Source organism: Notolabrus celidotus, chromosome 10 (assembly GCF_009762535.1).
Source record: "Notolabrus celidotus isolate fNotCel1 chromosome 10, fNotCel1.pri, whole genome shotgun sequence".
Lineage (NCBI taxonomy): Eukaryota > Metazoa > Chordata > Actinopteri > Labriformes > Labridae > Notolabrus > Notolabrus celidotus.
In genome coordinates, this window is record NC_048281.1 from 23448494 (window position 1) to 23469258 (window position 20765).

At 40.9% G+C, this 20765-nt stretch overlaps 3 protein-coding genes across 5 annotated transcripts in view; 2 read left to right on the top strand and 1 right to left on the bottom strand.

Moving 5' to 3' along the window:
- The window catches only part of LOC117819877 (transmembrane protein FAM155A), a 182632-nt gene that overhangs the window by 153912 nt on the left and 7955 nt on the right, over positions 1-20765 (bottom strand). The window contains exons 2-3 of one of the 2 annotated variants that reach the window (XM_034693382.1): positions 4715-4769; positions 2594-2666 (exon numbers count right to left, since the gene is read on the bottom strand). The gene's annotated coding sequence lies outside the window, so the exon portion shown is untranslated. The remainder of the gene's footprint in view (positions 1-2593; positions 2667-4714; positions 4770-20765) is intronic. The other variant, XM_034693383.1, reaches the window with a different exon arrangement.
- Positions 1398-5943, top strand: tnfsf13b (TNF superfamily member 13b). Its single transcript, XM_034693385.1, has 6 exons — positions 1398-1961; positions 2062-2176; positions 2768-2824; positions 4708-4832; positions 5147-5297; positions 5531-5943. Exons 1-6 carry the CDS (start codon positions 1743-1745, stop codon positions 5641-5643), a joined length of 780 nt encoding a protein of 259 aa, XP_034549276.1. The 5' UTR covers positions 1398-1742; the 3' UTR covers positions 5644-5943.
- Positions 18530-20765, top strand: part of myo16 (myosin XVI) — a 149958-nt gene continuing 147722 nt past the window's right edge. Inside the window, exon 1 of one of the 2 annotated variants that reach the window (XM_034693375.1) lies at positions 18530-18717. The gene's annotated coding sequence lies outside the window, so the exon portion shown is untranslated. The remainder of the gene's footprint in view (positions 18718-20765) is intronic. The other variant, XM_034693379.1, reaches the window with a different exon arrangement.

Below are 20765 nucleotides of genomic sequence, written 5' to 3' on the forward strand. Positions count from 1 at the left end.
CACTCGGAGGGCTTTTAATGAGCTAATTAACCTTTCCCTCGTGTCTTCCAGAGGGTGGAGCGGCCCAATGACACTGTTGTCTGCTCTTGCTTTCCAAATGCAGCATGCTGCCCTGCAGTGGTATCAAAGCCATTCAAATACAGATCTCTTTAGCCATATTTCATACGGTTTGTTCAGAGTGTGTTTAACAAAATTCATCAAAGACCAAATTAAGTGTGTCGATGTGAAACAATCTGAACAACAGGCTAAAGGCTACCATGAATGTAAAGTGCGGTCCTCAATATGAATGAATATAAATAATGTATAGATAGTCTTTTGTTTCTTTTTCCTTTTTGGTGAATTTCATTCATTTTTGTATATTAACAAATCCATGAGCTGCATTTAACTTCATTGTTTTTAGCCAGTAATATGTTGATAGAGCACATTGTGCAGTCAGTGAATATACACTCATTACAGTTTTGTTATGAACGCTTCTGTTAGTTTGCATCACCCCATCCCTTGATTTCATGAACAGATATAGGAACTCATTCTTCTTCACTTAAGTTATTATTCTGGTGAATATCTGAATGCAGAACAAGTCGTTTAAAGCAGTAAACTGGAGTTTGATCCTGAACAGAATTATTGTTACAGTCCATCACCCTGTTGATGAAAGAATCAGCATCAAACTGAATGTCTTTTTTGTTTTTTTTTACAAGGGGAAATAATCTGCCTGGTGTCGTGCTCATGCACTTTGGAACATATTTGATATGTCTGTATGATTGTGAATAAAGTGGAGTGAGTGCTGTTGAAAATATAGGCATACATTTTAATCTCATTTACTAAGATTGCATATGATAATACTGAGTCTTAGTAAATTTCAGTAATGGATCTGCAGTGACATGTTTTGTGATCACCTACATTGACTTACAGTTCATTCTTATTGAAGAGACTGATGGCATGTGTGTACAGTTAGACATCTGAATGATTCATCTTTATCTTCAGTATGAAGCAATCAGTTGGCGGGGTTTTTCCATTTTGTTTTCTATTTCCAAAACGATGTTGATGACTTCTTTTGTAAGCACACATTTTCACTTTCTATTTTCTGTACTGTAACATGCAATAAATTGGTACATTAAAATGGCTTATGTTGATTGTTTTTCTGTGTAAAAAGCTTTTATTAATGTAAGAGTAATAAAGTTCTTGTACTTGGCATTCTTCAGATTTTAGATTCTTCAGTTTGTTTTTGTTTTGGTTCAGTTATAGTTATTTTTGCACTTCCTCTTTTTACAGTGCATGTTGGCTTTTTAGCCTTCAAATTAAAAATTTTCAGCGTCAGTAATTTGCGTGTCTCTGTGTAAGACAAATCCCCCGTTTCCGTATCGGACTATTTCACACCCTGCTGCCAAGACTGTCCTTCCTTTCAGCAGGATGAAGAGGAAGGAGAGATACATTTGTCAGGGCTGCTGGACAGGGAGGAACTCCGTGGTTAGCTGAGGCGGAACAAAGAGAGGGAAGCTGTTTTGCCCTTTTTTGTACTGTACTTGGTTTTGAAAGTCCTTCAGACTGCGCTAGAACCGGCTGCTGAAGAACAGAAACGAAAGTTTAGGAATACAGCGATGCTGTAAGACTGGAATTAACTTACAGCCTCTAGAGATAAAATTGTCGACAGAAGCAAACACTCTTCGCCTAGATCTGTCAAAAGAGAGGCAGCAAAGTTCAATCAAGAGAGCAGTCATGCTGCCAGCGTAAGCTCAGGCCCTGCGATGGCCGTTTTGGATGTGGAGCCAGAGACTGAGCTAAAGGCAGGTGAAGGGAGGCTGTCTTGGCTTGTTTTTCTGCTGACACTCGCTGCCATCACCTCCTCCTCTCTTTCAGCTTTGTCTCTGTACCAACTAGTGGCTCTCAGAGCAGAGGTAGAGGGACTCAGATCAGAGGTCGGTCGCAGGAGAGAGGAGGGACGAGAGTCCAGACATGGAAGCCAGGTGAGAGACAGCAGGTCCCTAACAACTAATATCTCACTTCCACAGGTTATAAAGATATTTTTGCTTGAATGAGTTGGTCTTCATTCTTGTTTCACTCTAGACTGCAAAATTCAACAGCAGGAGCAGCAGCCAGGAGCCACCACACCATCCGGGGGCTCAACATGCTCCCCCTATGATAAGAAGAAGAAGGTTGGCCTCTGGAGGACAGCCAGATGGTAGGCTGAACATGAGCTTGATGATTTACTCAATAACGTTAACGGTAAGATAAAGCTATGAGTTCTTCTTGTCTGCAGTTTAAGACGGCTGCTTTAAAGATTAATTTGTTCACCTGCCAACAGGATGTAATTAATCCTTTTTATGATGTCGACTGAGGTCTTTTCTTTCCTCATTGTTCAGATATCACCAGTTTCAAGTCAATATTGCTATATAGTTTAAATTACAAAATATATCATTCAGTGTTTGATTCTCAGACGCCTGATTCAGGGAAGAAAAAACTCACAACAGTGTTATTTGAAACAGCCAAATGTGAGTGACTTATCAGCTGTGGTGCTAACATCCTGAAGAATAATGAAGTGAGAAATTGGAAGCATCTCTTAGTGCTCACTTTATATTAATAGTGTGAATGTTCTTACTGTCAGCTGAATGTTTCTCAAAGTCCCTCGGGTGCGACGTTTACTGCCACAAAGGGCTGATTGGAGTTGTTGCCTAGAGAGGAATAAAAAGATGGAGAGGATGAGAACAGAGGCAGACATTATATATCTATATGTATAAGTTTGAACGTTTCTTTATTTGTCTTTATGTTACAGTTTCTCAGCCTTGCCTGCAGTTGTTGGCAAACAGTGACAGGAAAACCTTCAGTAAAGGTACAGTAAGCCTAAGTTAAGCTGTGACAGTTTGTTTGTATTCGTACGTTTTTATTTTAATTATATACAGTTTTAGAAACTATTTCAAAGCTGTTTTGTTTGGTATATTTGGTGTAAAGTTTCAAATCTCAATATGAATGTTTGTTTTTTTTAAAAGCGTATCAGGAGAGAAAGTGCTGTTTGGTGAAAATGAGCCCAATCCGTGCTGATACAAGGCATAACAGCATGATCTCAAGTGTATTATTGTTTATTATTGTACAGTTCTACAAGTACTGCTAGTTATAAATAATGACATATCACTAATATTGCCTATACACTTGTAAAGACTTCAAAGTTTTTCATTATTTCAATCATTCATTTAGCTCTGCCATCATCACTAGTTCAGCGACTTGGCTGGGCTGTAGCTATGCTATAAATAAATGTTCTCGCACACAGCAGCTACAGCACTTTGTGTCCGTCTACATATTAAAATTCAAGCTTTCATTCAAATCATTTTAAGTGTATCTTTTCAGTGCCAAGTTTGCAATTTTGTAACTTTGATCAAGTCACATTAATCAATCAATCTTTATTTATAAAGTGCCACTGCCAAATCTCAACAGATGTTATCCAAGACGCTTTACAAACAGAGCAGGTCTAGACCGTACTCTTTGTTAGATTATTAACAAAGACCCAACATCAAGACAGGGTAAGATCCAGTCCCATCTTACGGACAGGATTCAGTCTGATCTCATCTTAAACCACTATGAGTAGAGCACTTTGCAGCATTTAGCAAGTTACAGTGAGACAGTGTTAGCCTTGATTTTGTCTGCCTGTGTTTTGTTAGTCTTGATTTGTCTGCTTGTGTTTTGTTAGTCTTGATATTGTCTGCCTGTATTTTGTTAGTCTTGATTTGTCTGCTTGTGTTTTGTTAGTCTTGATATTGTCTGCCTGTATTTTGTTAGTCTTGATTTGTCTGCTTGTGTTTTGTTAGTCTTGATATTGTCTGCCTGTATTTTGTTAGTCCTGATATTATCTGCCTGTGTTTTGCTAGTCTTGATATTGTCTGCCTGTATTTTGTTAGTCTTGATTTTATCTGCCTGTGTTTTGCTAGTCTTGATATTGTCTGCCTGTATTTTGTTAGTCTTGATTTTTTTCTGCCTGTGTTTTGTTAGTCTTGATTTTTTCTGCCTGTTTTGTTTGTCTTGATTTTTTTCTGCCTGTTTTGTTTGTCTTGATTTTTTTCTGCCTGTTTTGTTTGTCTTGATTTTTTTCTGCCTGTTTTGTTTGTCTTGATTTTTTTCTGCCTGTGTTTTGTTAGTCTTGATTTTTTCTGCCTGTGTTTTGTTAGTCTTGATTTTTTCTGCCTGTGTTTTGTTAGTCTTGATTTTTTCTGCCTGTTTTGTTTGTCTTGATTTTTTCTGCCTGTGTTTTGTTAGTCTTGATTTTCTCTGCCTGTGTTTTCATAGTCTTGATATTGTCTGCCTGTGTTTTGTTAGTCTTGATTTTTTCTGCCTGTGTTTTGTTAGTCTTGATTTGTCTGCCTGTGTTTTGTTAGTCTTGAAACCTTGAGCAGAACCAGACTCATGTTAGACAGACATCTCCCTTGACTGAGTTGGGGTTGGAAAGACGGATAGAGGGAGATGAAGAGAGAGATGATGTAACAATAAGTAACAACATTTAGAACACTTAATGGAAGTAGTTTATTTCAGTCCACATGCTGTTATACTGTAAATCAGAACTCATAGAATGACTGTCGTCCAATCAAATTAGTCGGTGAGAACTAACTGCAGCATGAACATATATTCAGTATCCCTAAACAGCAACTTCAGTAACTGTTTTGAAACTAGATGGCTGTTTGGAAGTGTTCTTGTTTAAAGTGTTTTACCATCTCTTCTATTATCTAGATTTTACCTCAGAGCCACACACAGGCATCCCCTGGCAGACCGGACTGAGGAGAGGAACGGCTCTGGAGGTAGAAGGAGACGGCATGTTAGTCAGAGAGGAGGGCTTCTACTATGTCTACAGTCAGGTAGCTCCTTTTGTTGTCTTGTCATAGTTTTAACACAAGAGGGCGCTGCAATGCTGTTAGCCAATCACTGTATCTCACATAGGAGAGAAGCCTGTCTACATGGATTGCAGGAAAAAAAACAAAAAACAAGGGTGTGCTCGATTCAAGCAGTCAGTGGGTTAACAGACCTTGAAGAAAGGTCAGATAAAGAGGAGAAAATGCAAATGTTGCATGCATAATATAGAAGGCGTCAAATGCTCTGTGACTGTTTATACATGATAACAAACCCTGTACCTCTACCATACGTCATTGATGTGATTTTCTGATGTGTTCAGGTCTTCTACATGGACAGCACCTTTGCAATGGGCCACGTGGTGATTCGGAGGAAGAGGAACGTGGTGGGAAATGAGTCTCAATATGTGATCCTGTTCCGCTGCATCCAGAACATGAACCTAGACGCCCCTTTTAACACCTGCTACACAGGAGGTGAGCCTCTCTTATTGTTTATGTCCAGACATGACCTCTTTCCAACCCCCAACACCCCTTCTTTTTTTTTGTTTTAAACAGCTGGTACGGAAGGTCAGTCAGGGTGTTTTTCTCTGATATGTGAACTGGCTGCATATGTCTGGCATTAATTTAGCTTTTTGATTTAGCTGTTTATGGCAGGAAATAAGAAAAAATATCGCTCATTGTCTTCATTTTTAATTTGCATCTCTCAGGTATGGTAAACCTGGAGGCTGGGGACCACTTGGAGCTGCTGATTCCTCGTGCCACAGCCAACGTGTCCCTGGGTGGTGAGGACACCTTCCTGGGTGCCATCAAACTGGTATAATGTGCCACCACAAAGAAGCTGTTTTGGTGGAGGAGGAGCAAAGACGCACATTTCCTGCAATACACCTATAAATGTGTGCCTATCAGTTTTTACCCTACTGTAAGACAAAGAACTGTAAAAACTGTGATCAAGAACTTCATATAATCACAGATGAAAGACTATGTCGGACTTGTAGTTGATCCATCAGATGTTTTTACAGCTAGTGTGTGGTGTTGCATTATTCATATCTGTGTCAGTAGGATATAAATTCTCTCACATGTCTTAAGGTTTTGATAAATTAAACCACAGTGGTTAAGTCTATCAGTTGAGAGCCATCATTTTAAATCACATTAGTCAATATTAGGGTTGCACAGGGGTGGAACATTTCCGGTAAATTTCCATGGGAAGTTAAGCTGGGGAATTTTGGAAATATTCCAAATTGGAAACTTTCCATTATGGGAATTATGGGAACTAACTGTGAATTGAGGGTAATTTAATGGAAAGGTATCATATCCAAGCCTAAATATTTATTTTGTTACAAGCAGACATCCATCCAAAATAGAAATAATCTGTGCATGTGATGGAGGAATGCACAGTGCATGTTCTCGATAGCCCTGCAGTATGCAGTGTGCTATGTGCATGTGATTGAGGAATAGCATAGATATTCAACTGTACTTGCATGAAATCTGCTTGTTTTAGTCAGGATTATGCTAAAATACATTTTCCTCAACTATATTTAAGTATCCTATTAAGAGACAACCTTCAATTTAGTAAATTCCTGGTTTATTCCAGTTTATTCCCATGGAAAGTTTCCAACTTTGAAAATTCCTGGAATTTTGCAACCCTAGCCAATATATGATATTGATTGCACATTCAGATGCAATAAAGTCACAGGTTTTGCACCAGAGATGACATCATCTGGAGTCATTGGGGGGGTTGTCATTCCGTCAACAGCCACAAGAAGGAAACACTTTAGTGTGCAGAGAGAGAAGTGGAGCCAGGGTTGAGCAGGAACACTGGAAATCTGGCATAAGTTCCTATTTTTAGATTAAAGCGTATGAAGACTGCGTGTTCAAAGACGCTGCTGCTCAATGAATTTGTAATGCCTGAAGTATCTGGAGAAAACAGTGAAGTATCTTCAATTGATGTTTATTTCAGTTCATATTACATTACGCTAGAGGCACAGGGAGATACACCATGGGGCTGATGCCAACATGTATTAGCCAATGGGTTATTATCAGTACTTTTCCGTGAGCTTGTACAAACTTTTAGAGAGATTATTCTGTGAATTAAGTGTACTTCTTTGCATGGAGCCTTAAATTCCCAATGTAAGAAGTCTGAAAGTCCAAACTTGAGTGGTAGTGTTAAACTTTCATGAGAAAAAGTCCAAAGAAAAAATCGGATTGAAACTTCCTGTTTGTGATGTCACTGCTAATTCCTCCAGCTGTACATGAAGGAAGGAGGCAGAGAGTGTAAGGAAGGTAAATTGTTGTCAACTTGCTTAAAAAAGAGCTAACAACTACGGCAACAACTCAATAAACAAATTAAAGGCACACTTTGGGAGGTCATGTATGAGAGAGTCTGCCGAATAGGTTGCTGCTGAATCACACAGCTGTAAGGATGACATTCTTTGAAACATGTAAACACTGGACCAGCAGAGGTGGAAGGTAGCTACTTACATTGACTCGTGCTACTGAAATTTAGTGTTTTTGTTTTTTGTTCACTTTTACGATTAGTTTTTAAACTCAGTACTGTTTCTTTTACTGAACTGTTTTCTGTTGGAGTTAAAAGCAGTGACTGCCAGCTGATTGGCTGATGTCTACCACCTGACAGTCAGGTGAATTAATATGCAATGGAGGTAAAAGCATGTTTGTGTTGATATCACAACAAGTCTGTGGTAATGGTGGAAATGTATTCACCCTGCCTGGGTCAAAAGCTCAGCAAGAGACTGCTTTTACCCAACCGTCACCTAACATAGTAAGGGAGGCTGGATTTGTAGAGGCCTTTATTCACAGCGGGACCTGGCTCGAGTGTAGATGGACCGTCTAGACCAGGGGTGTCAAACTCCTTTCAGTTCAGGGGCCACACACAGCCCAAGTTGATCTGAAGTGGGCCGGACTAGTAAAATCATAACATAATAACCTATAAATAATGACAAATTTTACTTTTTTGCACTAAAACAAAGGGAAAATGTAAAGTACATCCTGAAAATGTTCACATTTAATGAACTATCTTTCTACAAAAACAGCTGTTGTATTTTTTGCCATGATGAGTCTCATAGTCGACAGATTATTTTACTCTTTAAGCCCTGAAACCTGCTGCGAACACACCAAACACACAGGTCATCCATTCACCTGACACAGAGTGTAATGTTTACTGCAAAAGAACAGAGATTATAATAATGAACAAGGTAAACTTGACTATTGTGGACCCCTCAGCTCCAGCATGAACAGTTTGCTTGTGGACAGTGTTGTATGCAGGGGTATAGTGCTGGTGCTGGTGTTAGTAGTTAGTGGATCATCTTATAGTTCTCTAAAAAGTCTTTATGAATCTCAACCGGATTATGCAAACAGCAAGTCATCCATTTTCTCACTTTGAGAAAAAAAAGTCCAGAAAAAGAAGCAGCGTTCAGGGTGCTCCGTCAGCACTATGATTTTATGCGACCCCCCCAGAGGACAAATTTCAAATAGTAGTTACTTTACTTGTTTATATATTTTTTGGGTCTTTTTCACCTTTAGTAGAGAGCGGGGGAAGACATGCAGGAGATGGTCGCCGCTGGGAATCGAACTGGCGACCCCTGCGACAAGGACTGTAGCCTCTGTATGTGGGGCGCTTAGACCACTAGGCCACCAGCCGGTTTTGACCCATGGGTCGCATGTTTGACACACCTGGTCTAGACGGTGCGTTACTGAGGAAATAGATATAATGAAAATATGAATTGAAAAAATCACCACTTTGCTGATTTTACATAATTCATCATTATTGTAAATACAGATAAATGAGATTGCAATTCACATTTAGGTTATTTGCCAATGAAAGAATACTATAATGATAAACAAGAAGAATCATAACTTTGAAAAAATAAATATTTTTGTGTGTTTTTCTTGATAGGCCTTATTCCTCTGAAGCAAAATGGGATTATCAAAATAGTGTTGGCCTACAAAAATAAAGTAATTTTACCACATAATGTCTCGCTATGTTAACCCCATAGAGATGTATAATAGTTGGAAGTAGTCTCTTTTTTCTGAAGTGGAGTTATGAAGCCTATCGTCCAGAAATGTTGAGTCAACCTAGCTTTGGTGGATCTAGTACGACACAAACACGTGGAGCCTCTTTGCTAACAGCTAACTCTAACAGAGTGCCTGCCTTTCAGTCAAGTCAACTATGCCTTTAATTAGGAAAAACTTAATTAGCTATTCAGAGCGGAACCATTATTTTGTACCAGGCTATAAACATGTTTATTTTCGCTTTAAAGATCAAGTTTTTTGAATGGGTGTGTATGTGGTTTCTGGTACTTCTGGAGCCAGCCTCAAGTGGACACTCAATTAACTGCAGTTTTCAGCTTTTCTTCATCGGTTTCATTTTTTTCATGGTGGAAGGTTACTGCTTTGTTAACAAACATTGGGAGGCATTTTTTTTGGGCCAAAATATTGAATGTGTATTTTTTTGTAGTGTAGCAGGTTTTCAGGTACCATGTCACATGGTCAAGTGTGTTCCTCCCTCTCTATGTAACTCTCTCTCTCTCTCTCATCCACACACACACTCACACAGACCAAACACACACAGGCCTTCTGTCCACTGGGGCAAAGAGTTAGACAAAGCCCAGTGGGTGGTCACTACTTCAGCATGCATTTTGCCCTCAGAGTCATGGCTCCATTTGACAAGAAGGGAGATCCACAGAGGGGGAGGGAGGAAGAAAGTCAAAAATAGAAAGCTGGGAAAGAAAGATTTCAAATGGACTTAATGGATAGCTGTTACCATTAGTGGAAGAGCAAGCGGAAGGGAAGAGAGAAGAGAGAGGGAGAGAGAGCCAGGCTTAGAGTACTACAGCCAATGGAAGTCAGAGGGGCTCTTAGATGACCTGGCAAACAGAGCGGGCGGCTGAACAAACACCAATCCAGAAAAAGAAAAACGTGGAGGAGGAGGAGGAGGGTATAAGAGAAGAGGGGGGGGGCAGACCCCTCCTATAAATGTGTCAAGCATGATGCTCCCCCCCTCCTCCCTCTGCGCCTGAAATGTCTTTGTGTGGTGCCATGGTGACGGCTGGTGTGTTGGCGGAAGCTGATGTCATTGTGGGCTCGCCTCTCAAAAGAGAAACCAGCATCTGACCGGAGAATCAGGAAATGAGACCTGCTGTGTACACATGCTGGCACTGTGTGAACTTCACACAGCCACACACATGTTGCAAGAGCACACAGCTCATCATATTTCACACAGGAAGATAGATAACATAATGAGCTGTACGGACAAAGTCAGAGAATATACTATTTATAACGTCTTTGAATCCAAGGAGTTTGCTAATGATTGTTAATGTGAAGATTTTGCTTATTTCTTGTCTTAGTTGTATGCCTCCAATGGAGGTACAGTTTGTAGTCACCAGTGTAATAAAAATTAGAATACATTTGTTTAGTAAAAATATTTGGAAGAACACACTACCCTGAGTACAAATAAGTAGCCAATGGAAGACTAGATGAAACAGAAAAAAAATTCAAGAAGTTACAAATAGAGTAAAGTCTTATTATGATGATAATAATAATTCACTGATAAAAAAATGGAAATTTAAATTCTCTCTCTCTCTCTCTCTCTCTCTCTCTCTCTCTCTCTCTCTCTCTCCCAGCAGGGTGATTTTTAGAAAAACCTTGCACAAAAGCAGAACAACCAAGGTTACGAGAAAAGAGAAGAATTGTTCCCCAAGACAAATGACAAATAAAATCGAATCAGCTCAAATAAAATTTCTTGCAGGAGTTGCTAAGATATTACCTTTGACCTTTTACCACAAAGATTTTATTTATGCAAGAGGATGTTTGGAGGAAATTTGAAAAATATTCCCCGCAGGGATTTCTGACATTTTCACAAAACGGCATGGAATAATAGCCAGAAATCAGTTTTTCCAGGACATGAGGGCATCATGGTGACGTTCACAGGCGGCCATCTTGGATGAAAACGTTTTCACTAGGGTTGGGCAACCTTTCAATTTTAGCGATTCCATTACTGTTTTCGGTTCTGCTAATCAATTCCAGTTCTTAAAGGTGACATATCATGCAAAATGGACTTTTAATGGTTCTCTACCTGAAATATGTGACCCTGGCATGTCTACAAACCCCCCGAGAATGAAAAAAATCCATTCTGCCCCTGTTTTGATTTCTCCACCTTTCTGTAAATGTGTGTGAAACGAGCCGTTTCAGACTTCCGTGTTTTTGTTACGTCACAACAATATCCGGTCTGTCACGGAGTCAGAGCTCGGAGCTTGTTCAGCCCATAGACTGTATAAAATAATACTGAATCCCCCCTCCGTTTTTCATTACCTGCACAAATGTGTGCTAACAAGGAGCTTAGGAGGGAGGCATGCTAGTTGTAGGCTGTCTTAATAAACACAAAGGTCAGTTTTATTCCCCACTTCTGCAGATTTGAAGATCTAGTGGATGATTTTTATTTGCCATGGATAAGTGCTAGCGCTAGTTAGCATAGCTACATAGCTACATGTCGTAGCTGTAGCTGTGTACCAAGACACACATCTACATACTGACAAATAAAACAACAAGAAACACTAAATCTGTGACCAATCCTTCATAAAAGGTCCTGCTGCCTTTCTGGCAGAGGTCAGTTTGACTCCCCACGTCTGCAGATTTGAAGATCTAGTGGATGATTTTTATTTATCATGGATAAGTGCTAGCGCTAGTTAGCATAGCCACATAGCTACATGTTCGTAGCTGTGTACCAAGACACACGTCGACATACTGATAAATAAAACAACAAGAAACACTAAATCTGTGACCAACCCTTCAGAAAGGTCCTGCTACAGGCGCCTCTCCGTCAGGATCAGATTCTGGATCAGATTCAGAGGGTTAAAGTAACGTGATCTCTGAGCAGCCATGTATATTCAGCCAACATGTAAACATTAGAACAACGTGCTGGAGAGCCGAGGCACATCCACTTCCTGAGGGGGCGTGGTCAGAGAGAAAACAGAGTGTTCTGAGGAGGACTGAAGAAGAGGGCTTTTCAGGCATGCCAAAATCTGATTTCAAAGTGTTTTTTTGAGCATAAACTTTAAAGACATGTTTTGGGGACCTCTTAGACCAATATATATTGATGAAAAAAGCGTGATATGTCACCTTTAACAATTCCTGATTTCAATTCCATTATTCCCCGAGAATAAAAAAAATAATGAATACTACAAGAACAAAAGTTAGCCTGCCTTTATTGTTTGGAAATTTAGGCTCTTTAACTTAACTGTCAACTGTGATATTGATTTTTCTTTTTTCCTTCATTAAACATTTCTCCTTCTTATCAGGACAGATCAAAGAAATTACGAAACTATATTATGAACAGGAGAACGCAGCACATTGAAGACAGACGCTGTTTTGAAGTGAATGTCATAATGGATGTGCTTCCCCCTTGTGCTGTGTGGGTTTCACTTTTAGCATTGCTTAGCCAAACTTTGGATGTTTTTTGCGGTCCACCCAAGCGGCAACCTTCAGCCGTGAGAATTGAAGTCAATGCGGAAGTGCCAATTTCGAAGATATTAAGACTACAAGTTTTCCATTATGAGAGGCACAGCTGACTTGATTCACAGGCGGGAACACTGTAGCTGTTGGCTAGGAGGCTCAAAGCCCGCCTCTTTACCTCACACTAGCTCGACAGCAGTTGGGTTAGGTTCAGTATATCCAATATGGTTCCCGCCGACGACTGGCTTCAAAACAGTACTTCAAATTCATCACGGATACTACGTCCATTATTTATACTGTCTATGGGTCCACCATGATCCTCTTCTCGCATATTTTTTTAACTGCTTGCGTCACATGTGACATAAGGTTATGCCGACAAAGCAAGTCCTGGAAGAAACTTCCTGTGGACTGCAGAAATCTTACTGAAGTTAAATCCCTGAAGATTTATGTCCCTGTTAGGAACCAAAAAGAGGAACCAAAATGCACGTGCTTTATCGAATCTGAGAAATTTGGAACCATTTCTAAAATGGAACTGTTTTTCAGTACCAAAGCCTTATTATCACTTCATGAATTTGATCGTGTTAGTCATCTGAAATTATGTCGATGTGAGATGTCACTGAGATCTTTGATCACCAAGATGCGTTTAAAGTTGGTGTTAATGTTGAACATATTTCTCTCAGCGTTCCTCTGAGAACGAATTCACAACAAAGAGACAGACGGACAACCAATAACAAACTGCCTCCAGCTATAGCCGTCCCTGCTGCTTGGGCATAAAACCAGCCCCAAGACTGAAACAACACTCCTCATATCTCTCTGTTTTGAAAGATGATTCAACTGGCCCTGTCTTCAGAGCTAAAAATATAACATTTCCATAGAAGGTAAACAGGATTACCGCCCATTTAGGTAAAAAAAAAAAAAAACAAGCTTTATTTTGTTACATTTCTCAAGGTTACAGAATGTTTCATGCTTGTAGGAGGGAGTGGTGTATTTTCTGGAATCATCCAGCTCAGTCCCTTGGAGTATCCTTTCTTCTCCCATTTTTCAGACTGCGGCACTCGTGGTAAACGTGGATATTAGCCTCTCTGTGTCCCCATTTGTCCTTTCATTTCCTCCTCCCTCCCATCCTCGCTCCCTCCCTCCCTGTCTGGGAGCCTTAGGACAGGTTTGACTGATGACAGTGGCTAAAGGTGATCCCTGAATCCTGATTATAAAACCCAGCATGCTCCTTTTCTGCACTAAGACACTTCGGCTCTCACTGCAAGCTTTTACAAGAGGGCATAGACTCGCACGTGCACAGACTCTCATAAATATGCACATTTGCACTCTGATTGCCTCTCCTAAATACAGTCAAAATGTACAGCAGTCACTGGCTGTGCTTCAGTGTACTACAAGGTTGTTCCATGTACGTTCTCCTCTAGTATTTGGGTATTACTTTGATCTGCCGCAGTCAGCCCAAAGTAATCAGGCTGATCCAGAGCCCTGCAGCTGAACTGGCAGCAGTACTGAGTGGATTTCTCATTTAAGTGAGGATTTGGTTTATCAACAGACTGGATTGTGCCATCCGTCATTCTAAAGTCCAAACACCGTGTTTTTGCGCTTACTTGCCATGCTGAAGGTTTTTAATCGATTCAGCGGGAGAAGACACTAATTATTTGTGATCTGAAAAACGTGACTGAGCAGATTGAGAGGTTTATTTGTTTAGAACAGTGTTAAAGTAGATTAGGCTCTGTTTTTTCTCTCTCCTGACAATGTAGGATCCGCGGGAATATAAGCTGATCTATAATTCATACGGTTCTGCCTCTGCCTGGAATCAAACCATGATGAAACACCAGGCTTGCCATCTACATACGGGTGAGAAAAAGACTCAAAGTTGTCTCCGTTTGAGCACATCTTGATGATTTTTTCCTCTCTTGCCTTGCAGTTCTTCTCAAGGACATCAGCCTATTTCAGAGGAGAGGAGGGACATTACATGGATGAGAGGAAGGAAAGATTTTAGTTTGCCAGATCTGTGGCCCCCTTAACTCTCTCCATCTCCTGACTCCCACACTCTGCTGCTTTATGGCTCTGAGATGGAGCTTTGGAAGCACAAACAGAACCAGGAACATTTGTCTGGGTGTGTTTTCATGTCAGGCTAAAATACCCCCCCTACCGCCACACACAAACACTCACACATATGTAAGGGCTGCAGTCTGTGTGCAGTTTGTGTACACTGAAAACATTAACTGTGCCTTCCCTTTGCCACTGTACCCTCATCTTTCTTCCAGTTTGTTTAAAAACACAAATTCAGACACTACTAATGCTGCGTGCCAAAGAATCAACCTGACAACAAACAGTTACACTTACAGTGTCTCAAAAGTGAGTACACCTCTCACATTTCTTCTAAAGATGATGCACAAGAAAGTCTGCAAACAATCTGCTAAAGACAAGCGGACTAAGGACATGGATTACTGGAACCATGTCTTGTGGTCTGATGAGACTATGATAAACTTATTTGGTTCAGATGGTGTCAAGCGTGGGTGGCGGCAACCAGGTGAGGAGTACAAAGACAAGTGTGTCTTGCCTTTAGACAAGCATGGTGGTGGGAGTGTCATGTCTGGGGCTGCATGAGTGCTGCCGGCACTGGGGAGCTACGGTTCATTGAGGGAACAATGAATGCCAACATGTACTGTGACATACTGAAGCAGAGCATGATCCCCTCCCTTCACAAAGGCAGTGCTGGAAAATAATGGTAGCCACACAAAATATTGACACTTTGGGCCCAATGTGGACATTTTCACTTAGGGGTGTACTCACTTTTGTTGCCAGTGGTTTAGACATTAATGGCAGTGTTTTGAGTTATTTTGAGGGGACAGTAAATTTACACTGTTAAACAAGCTGTACCCTGACTACTTTACATTATATCAAAGTGTCATTTCTTCAGTGTTGTCCAATGAAAAGATATAATTAAATATTTGTAGAAATGCGAGGGGTGTACTCACTTTTGTGAGATACTGTACATCTGTGTTAATGTCAAAGCAGGAAGTCAAAAAGGAATTGTTTTTTCCCTCTATCCTCAGTGTTTGTACTCAATTTTCTTTCTTTTTTTTTGTTCTGAGTCACCTTATGATACATTTTGGCATTTGTTTATGTCCGATATTCATTCTACAAAAAGTCAAAAGTTGGTTTTCGTGTTTTGGACACATCTTTAACGCTCAGGCACAGTAGTGCTATGAACTAAATGATGCTAGCATGCTTAAAACTACAATGTTAAAGCATTGCTCAGCAGGTATAATGGATATCAAGTTCACAGCCACAGTAGCAAGCTAATACTGGTTGGGCAGCATAATAAAATCACAAGACAGTAAGGTTAAAAATGTACGATAGAGGATAGGGCCACATAGAGTTACGATAATAATAAAGATTTAATACCACAAAGATAAAGTCTTTATTCTAAAAGAAGAAAGTAAAAAAAAGAGTCTTATGAATTTGTAAATTTGCAAGATTAAAGTCATAAATTGATGAGAGAAATTCATCCATGTACGAGATTTAACTCGTATGAATTTAAAGTTGTAATTTTATGAGAAAGAAGTCGTAACAGGCTTTGGTTAATCTACATGTAGGCTAAAGGAACACAGAGGACATCAGAAGAGCAGCCAGCACCTGCTCTAAATTGAGGAACGTGGATCATCTTGTGAAGTTACACTCAACAGCTGAGGACAAACAGCGGTTGTTGAAGCATGCACAGGCTGCCTATTGGCCTCCTGTATTCAGACTAGACTTAGTGTCTTGCACTGTAGGGATCCTGATACTTATGACAATGTGTCACTGATGTGCTAAAGGATTGGGTAGTCAGATGTTTGTTTGTTTGTTTCATTAAGTTATAGTTTTGGGGCTTTTACACCTTTATTGATAGAGGGAGAGGACAGTGGATAGTGCAGGAAACTGGGAGAGAGTGGGGGAATGACATGAGGGAAAGGAGTCACAGGCTGGATTTGAACCCGGGGTGCCCGCTACATGGGTGCCACAAAATGCTCCACATTCCTTATTTGAGTTCAGGCAGCTACAGGCTGCTGTACAGAGTTCTTAGAATTAAGAACTAGAATTATTAACTAAGATTGTTCTCATAAATGTACAATTTTAATCTTGTAATCTTTTTGTCTCCCACAAGGCAGCCCTAATACTCGACCGTAATGACATTTATCCTCAAGAGAAGCCACAGGATCCTAACAAATAACCGACTCATCCTTTAGAGCAGGGGTTCCCAAAGTGGGGGTCGGGACCCCCTGGGGGCTGCAGACACTAATTGGGGGTTGTGAGATTTTTTTAAAAAGTACTGTAATCTCAAATGTTGAATACTGCCATGACTGTAAATATCATAGACTGTAAAAAAAATGGACATCCTCTCGCTCGGCTGGAAGTGAGGCTTCCATAGAAACTGCTCCCCCTGGTGGCTAATTGTAGTATAGGTCAAAAACTCTGTCGCTGGAGTCAAACTTTAAAAAAAAAATACACGTCGTACGATTGTTTCTCATATCCGTAAGCTGTGGTGATATGTAGTTATTATTTGACTGTTTTGAGTTCAAGGCCTCTTAATCCTAAACCTAATCATAACCCTAACCCTAACCCTAATCCTAACCCTAACCCTAACCCTAATCCTAACCCTAACCCTAAACCTAACCTTAACCCTAATCCTAAACCTAATCATAACCCTAACCCTAACCCTAATCCTAACCCTAACCCTAAACCTAACCCTAACCCTAACCCTAATCCTAACCCTAACCCTAAACCTAACCCTTATCCTATCCCTAAACCTAATCCTAACCATAACTCTAACCCTATTCCTAACCCTAACTAACCCTACTCATAACCCAAACCCCAACCCTTATCATAACCCAAACCCTGACCTTAACACTAACCAACCCTAATCATAACACTATTCTAACTAACCCTAATCATAACACTAACCCTTACTAACCCTAATCATAACACTAACCCTAACCCTAACCCTAACCCTAATCCTAAACCTAACCCTAATTCTAACCCTAACCCTAATCATAACCTAACCCTAGGGTTAGGGTCAGAATGGTTTTGTAACAGAATAAATGCACAAAATTGGGCAATTATAAGGCTTCTCATAAAAACACAGTACGTAAAAGGGTTTTCAACAAACAAACCATTAGTTTTTGCAAAGTTAAGGTAAAACATACGGCTACAAAAGATCCTAAATTAAGAGCCGTTCGGGAGTCGAAAGAGGCGTTTCTTCTTTGGGAGCAGAGTTAAAAGAGCCAGCTCTCTGAAAAGAGCCGAACTTCCCATCACTAAAGCACATGCTTACTACCATTTGCACTCTTAGTTGCCCTTGGAACTATTTGTACTGTAAAGCGTATCAATGTAAATACTTCATACCTGTACCATAGTGATAAACAGATAACACTTCAATTTGAATCATGTAAATACCACTTGTATACTTTAAAACAGAGGGTCATTTCATTCCTTTAGGACTCAACATGACAACATTTATACTTTTCAAGTAATTGATCTTAAACGCTTTCAGAAAATTAACAGTAGCAAGACTCACATATCCCTTTGAGCCACTAAATGGTATCATAACAAAGGTGTATATGCTGTTTTATAATGACACAGCACAATTTTATAATTTATTAGAATTGTATTCAAATTATTTCACGGACCCCCACGCTATGGTTTGCGGACACCCAGGGGTCCCAGGACCCCACTTTGAGAACAACTGGTTTAAGGAGTTCAGGGATGAGAGGAAAGGGGTCGAGGCACATAGTATGCAGGGGGCGTCTAGCTCGGCACATCTGCCACACCAGCTTTTTTCTCCTCCTGTTTGCACGATATGGTTTCATTTTCAGCCCATTGTTGGATTGTTTGGTTCTCCTCCCCCTAATAGTAGCACACAACAGGCTCTCCCCCCACACAAACACACACACACACACACTACCAGACAGAGTGCAGTGTGTAAAATGTCCTGTGCCACTCATTCCCGTGCACCAGCTGCTTATAGGCTCCTGATACAGAGTAGTAATTAGAGATTGAAACTCCTGCCTGACTCTAGTCCTGCTTTGTTTTTCCTCTCACAAACATACAGTAACTCCTAAATCTCTCCCTCTCTCTCCCCTACTGACTTATGCTCTCTCCTCCTTCCAGCTACTCCCCCTTCATTCACCCAAACTGGCACACTCCCCTCTCTCTCCTTGCTCTCTCTCTCTCTCTCTCTCTCTCTCTCTCTCTGATGGGATGTCAGTGGAGGATTTCAGCCTATGGGTGTAGAAGTAGAGAGACTTGGGAGTTGTTTTCTTTCTCTCTCACTCTCTCTCTCTCTTTCAGAGTTTTTTAGATCTTTGCAGCTGAGCCCAGATTGTCTCTGGATGTTATTTTGCAGCTGGGAAGAAAGCATCAGGAACAACGAGGGAGATGTTACAGTAAGGTACGGTGTCACTTGTGTCCTGTTTGTTTGTTTGTGAACTGAAGAGTGTGTTTAATGGTCACATCAGGCCTGCTGGCACAAGGTACGACCAACTGCAATTCAGGATTTTCAATGCTTTTTCTGCACAATTCTGCTTCTATCTGCACCAATATTTTCTTCCTTAATGGCTTTTGTTATTGTTGCCTGTCTGCACACTGGCCTTTGTCTCTTTCTCTCTTTTTTTTCATTTTGCATGCAGTTGTTTGCCCTGAGACATTGCATGTGTGCAGGGTGGCAGTGCAGAGAAAGAGAAAACAGGTTTGTTGGCTTGTTCACGGCAAACACACACACACACAAACACACACTCCTGCAAAAAGATAAAGCCTCTGGCGTACGGGATGTCAGTTGGGAATTGTCCCAATTTCAGAGAGACCTTTGGATGGCTTTCACCCAAACTCTGTGTTTGCGTGAGGTGTGCAGTGTGTGTTTAAAGAGAAAAAAAGAGTGACTTGAAGAGAGACAAAAAAAAGTTAAAGAACAGAAATAGAGACACAAATAGAAGTGTTGTGGAAATCAGACAGAAAAGAGCAGCGAGGTGGAAGAGAGAGGAACAGATTTCACAGTCTGTAAAATCTGTCTGCTTGATGTGACAGAACATAGCAGAGCAACAGACGAGAACATAACTCTGCCGCTTGTGTCACCCCACAAAACTCTGCTTTTGTTTCACAGGGGCTCACAGATGGACTCATTCAGACCACTGGGAGTCTACTCATCCAAGTGTGCGTGTGTGTGTGTGTGTGTGTGTGTGTGTGTGTGTGTGTGTGTGTGTGTGTGTATGTACGTGTATGAGCGTGTATGTGTGTGTGTGTGGGTTGGACTTGTTGGTGTTAAACCCTTTGGGTGATATGATAACTGTTAAACACTGAGCAAAAAAATCAATGATAGTAAACTGGTGTCCAAGGAGGAGCAGCTATTTCAGTTGCGAGTAAGTGTGTGTGTGTTTGTGTGTGTGTGTGTGTGTGTGTGTGTGTGTGTGTGTGTGTGTGTGTGTGTGTGTGTGTGCAACACCCATCTGTCCTCCTGTTCAGCCAGATTGCAGGCCTCTGTGTGCCAGCTCTGCGTGGAGGTATCACTCTCACTTTAGACTGAAGGATTATCTTGACCACACGGTTCCACTCTGTGCCGATTTCCAGCAGTTACCCTCTGGCTTTATCATCTTTTCTTTTTTTTTTCTTTTTAATCTTTTTTTTCGCGGAGCATGCTGCCTCGGTCTGTGGGTGTAGTCAGCAAGAGGCTAATGTCTGAAAGCTGTAATCTGTCGCTCTGTTTCGGGACACAGCCCAGTCCCCTGTAATGTGGTCAGCTGTTGAACCAAATGGGCCAAGACTTAGTCACCAACCGCCCTGATAATTATGGGTTGATTTATTAACTAGAGGACGATGGGGAGCGAGAGGGGGAGAAGGAGGAGAAGGAGGAGGAGGAGACTTTTCACTGCAAGAAATCTTTCTGATGGATCTGCTGCTGTCAGAGCTCCAGAGGTGTACAAGGAATAAGCAGCCCCCTCCTACTGTTTCTCTCATGTAATGCAGCCCCCCGGCTGTGTTCCAACGCTGAGTTCCTGCGGCTTTAGCAAGATTTAAATTGCACCTTTTATGCATGATTAAGGAGGGGGACACTTGTTCATAGAGGTCTGGGCAGAAGCGTAGTGACGTTGTGAAAGTCACAGCTGCATAATATTCAGAGAGGGGAACTCAAGACGACAGCCACCACCTGTTACCTGGAATGTTTCTGTTGGAGAATTCATGTTTGCTAATGCTAATAGCGACAAGCCTTCTGTCGCTTAAATCCTTTGTCTACATTTTTGATGTCCAACGGATCATCTGTCCACCAGACGATCTATTCTTAGACCTGACACTGGTCAGTTACCAAGCTTACTGGATTTCTTTAACAGCTTGTTTAATGGGTCAAGACTCCCCTCCCATAACCTCTCCAGAAAAGTCCATGCACACCACCACCACACAAACACGGGGTGGATGGATACATTTCATGAGTCTGATGTCAGAAAGCAG

Bases quoted from the DNA above. Each gene is read 5' to 3' on its own strand.
- tnfsf13b (XM_034693385.1), top strand. From the start codon at position 1,743: ATGGCCGTTTTGGATGTGGAGCCAGAGACTGAGCTAAAGGCAGGTGAA. The intron at 1,962-2,061 runs GTGAGAGACAGC...GTTTCACTCTAG, and splicing joins AGTCCAGACATGGAAGCCAG to ACTGCAAAATTCAACAGCAG. The intron at 2,177-2,767 runs GTAGGCTGAACA...TTTATGTTACAG, and splicing joins CTCTGGAGGACAGCCAGATG to TTTCTCAGCCTTGCCTGCAG.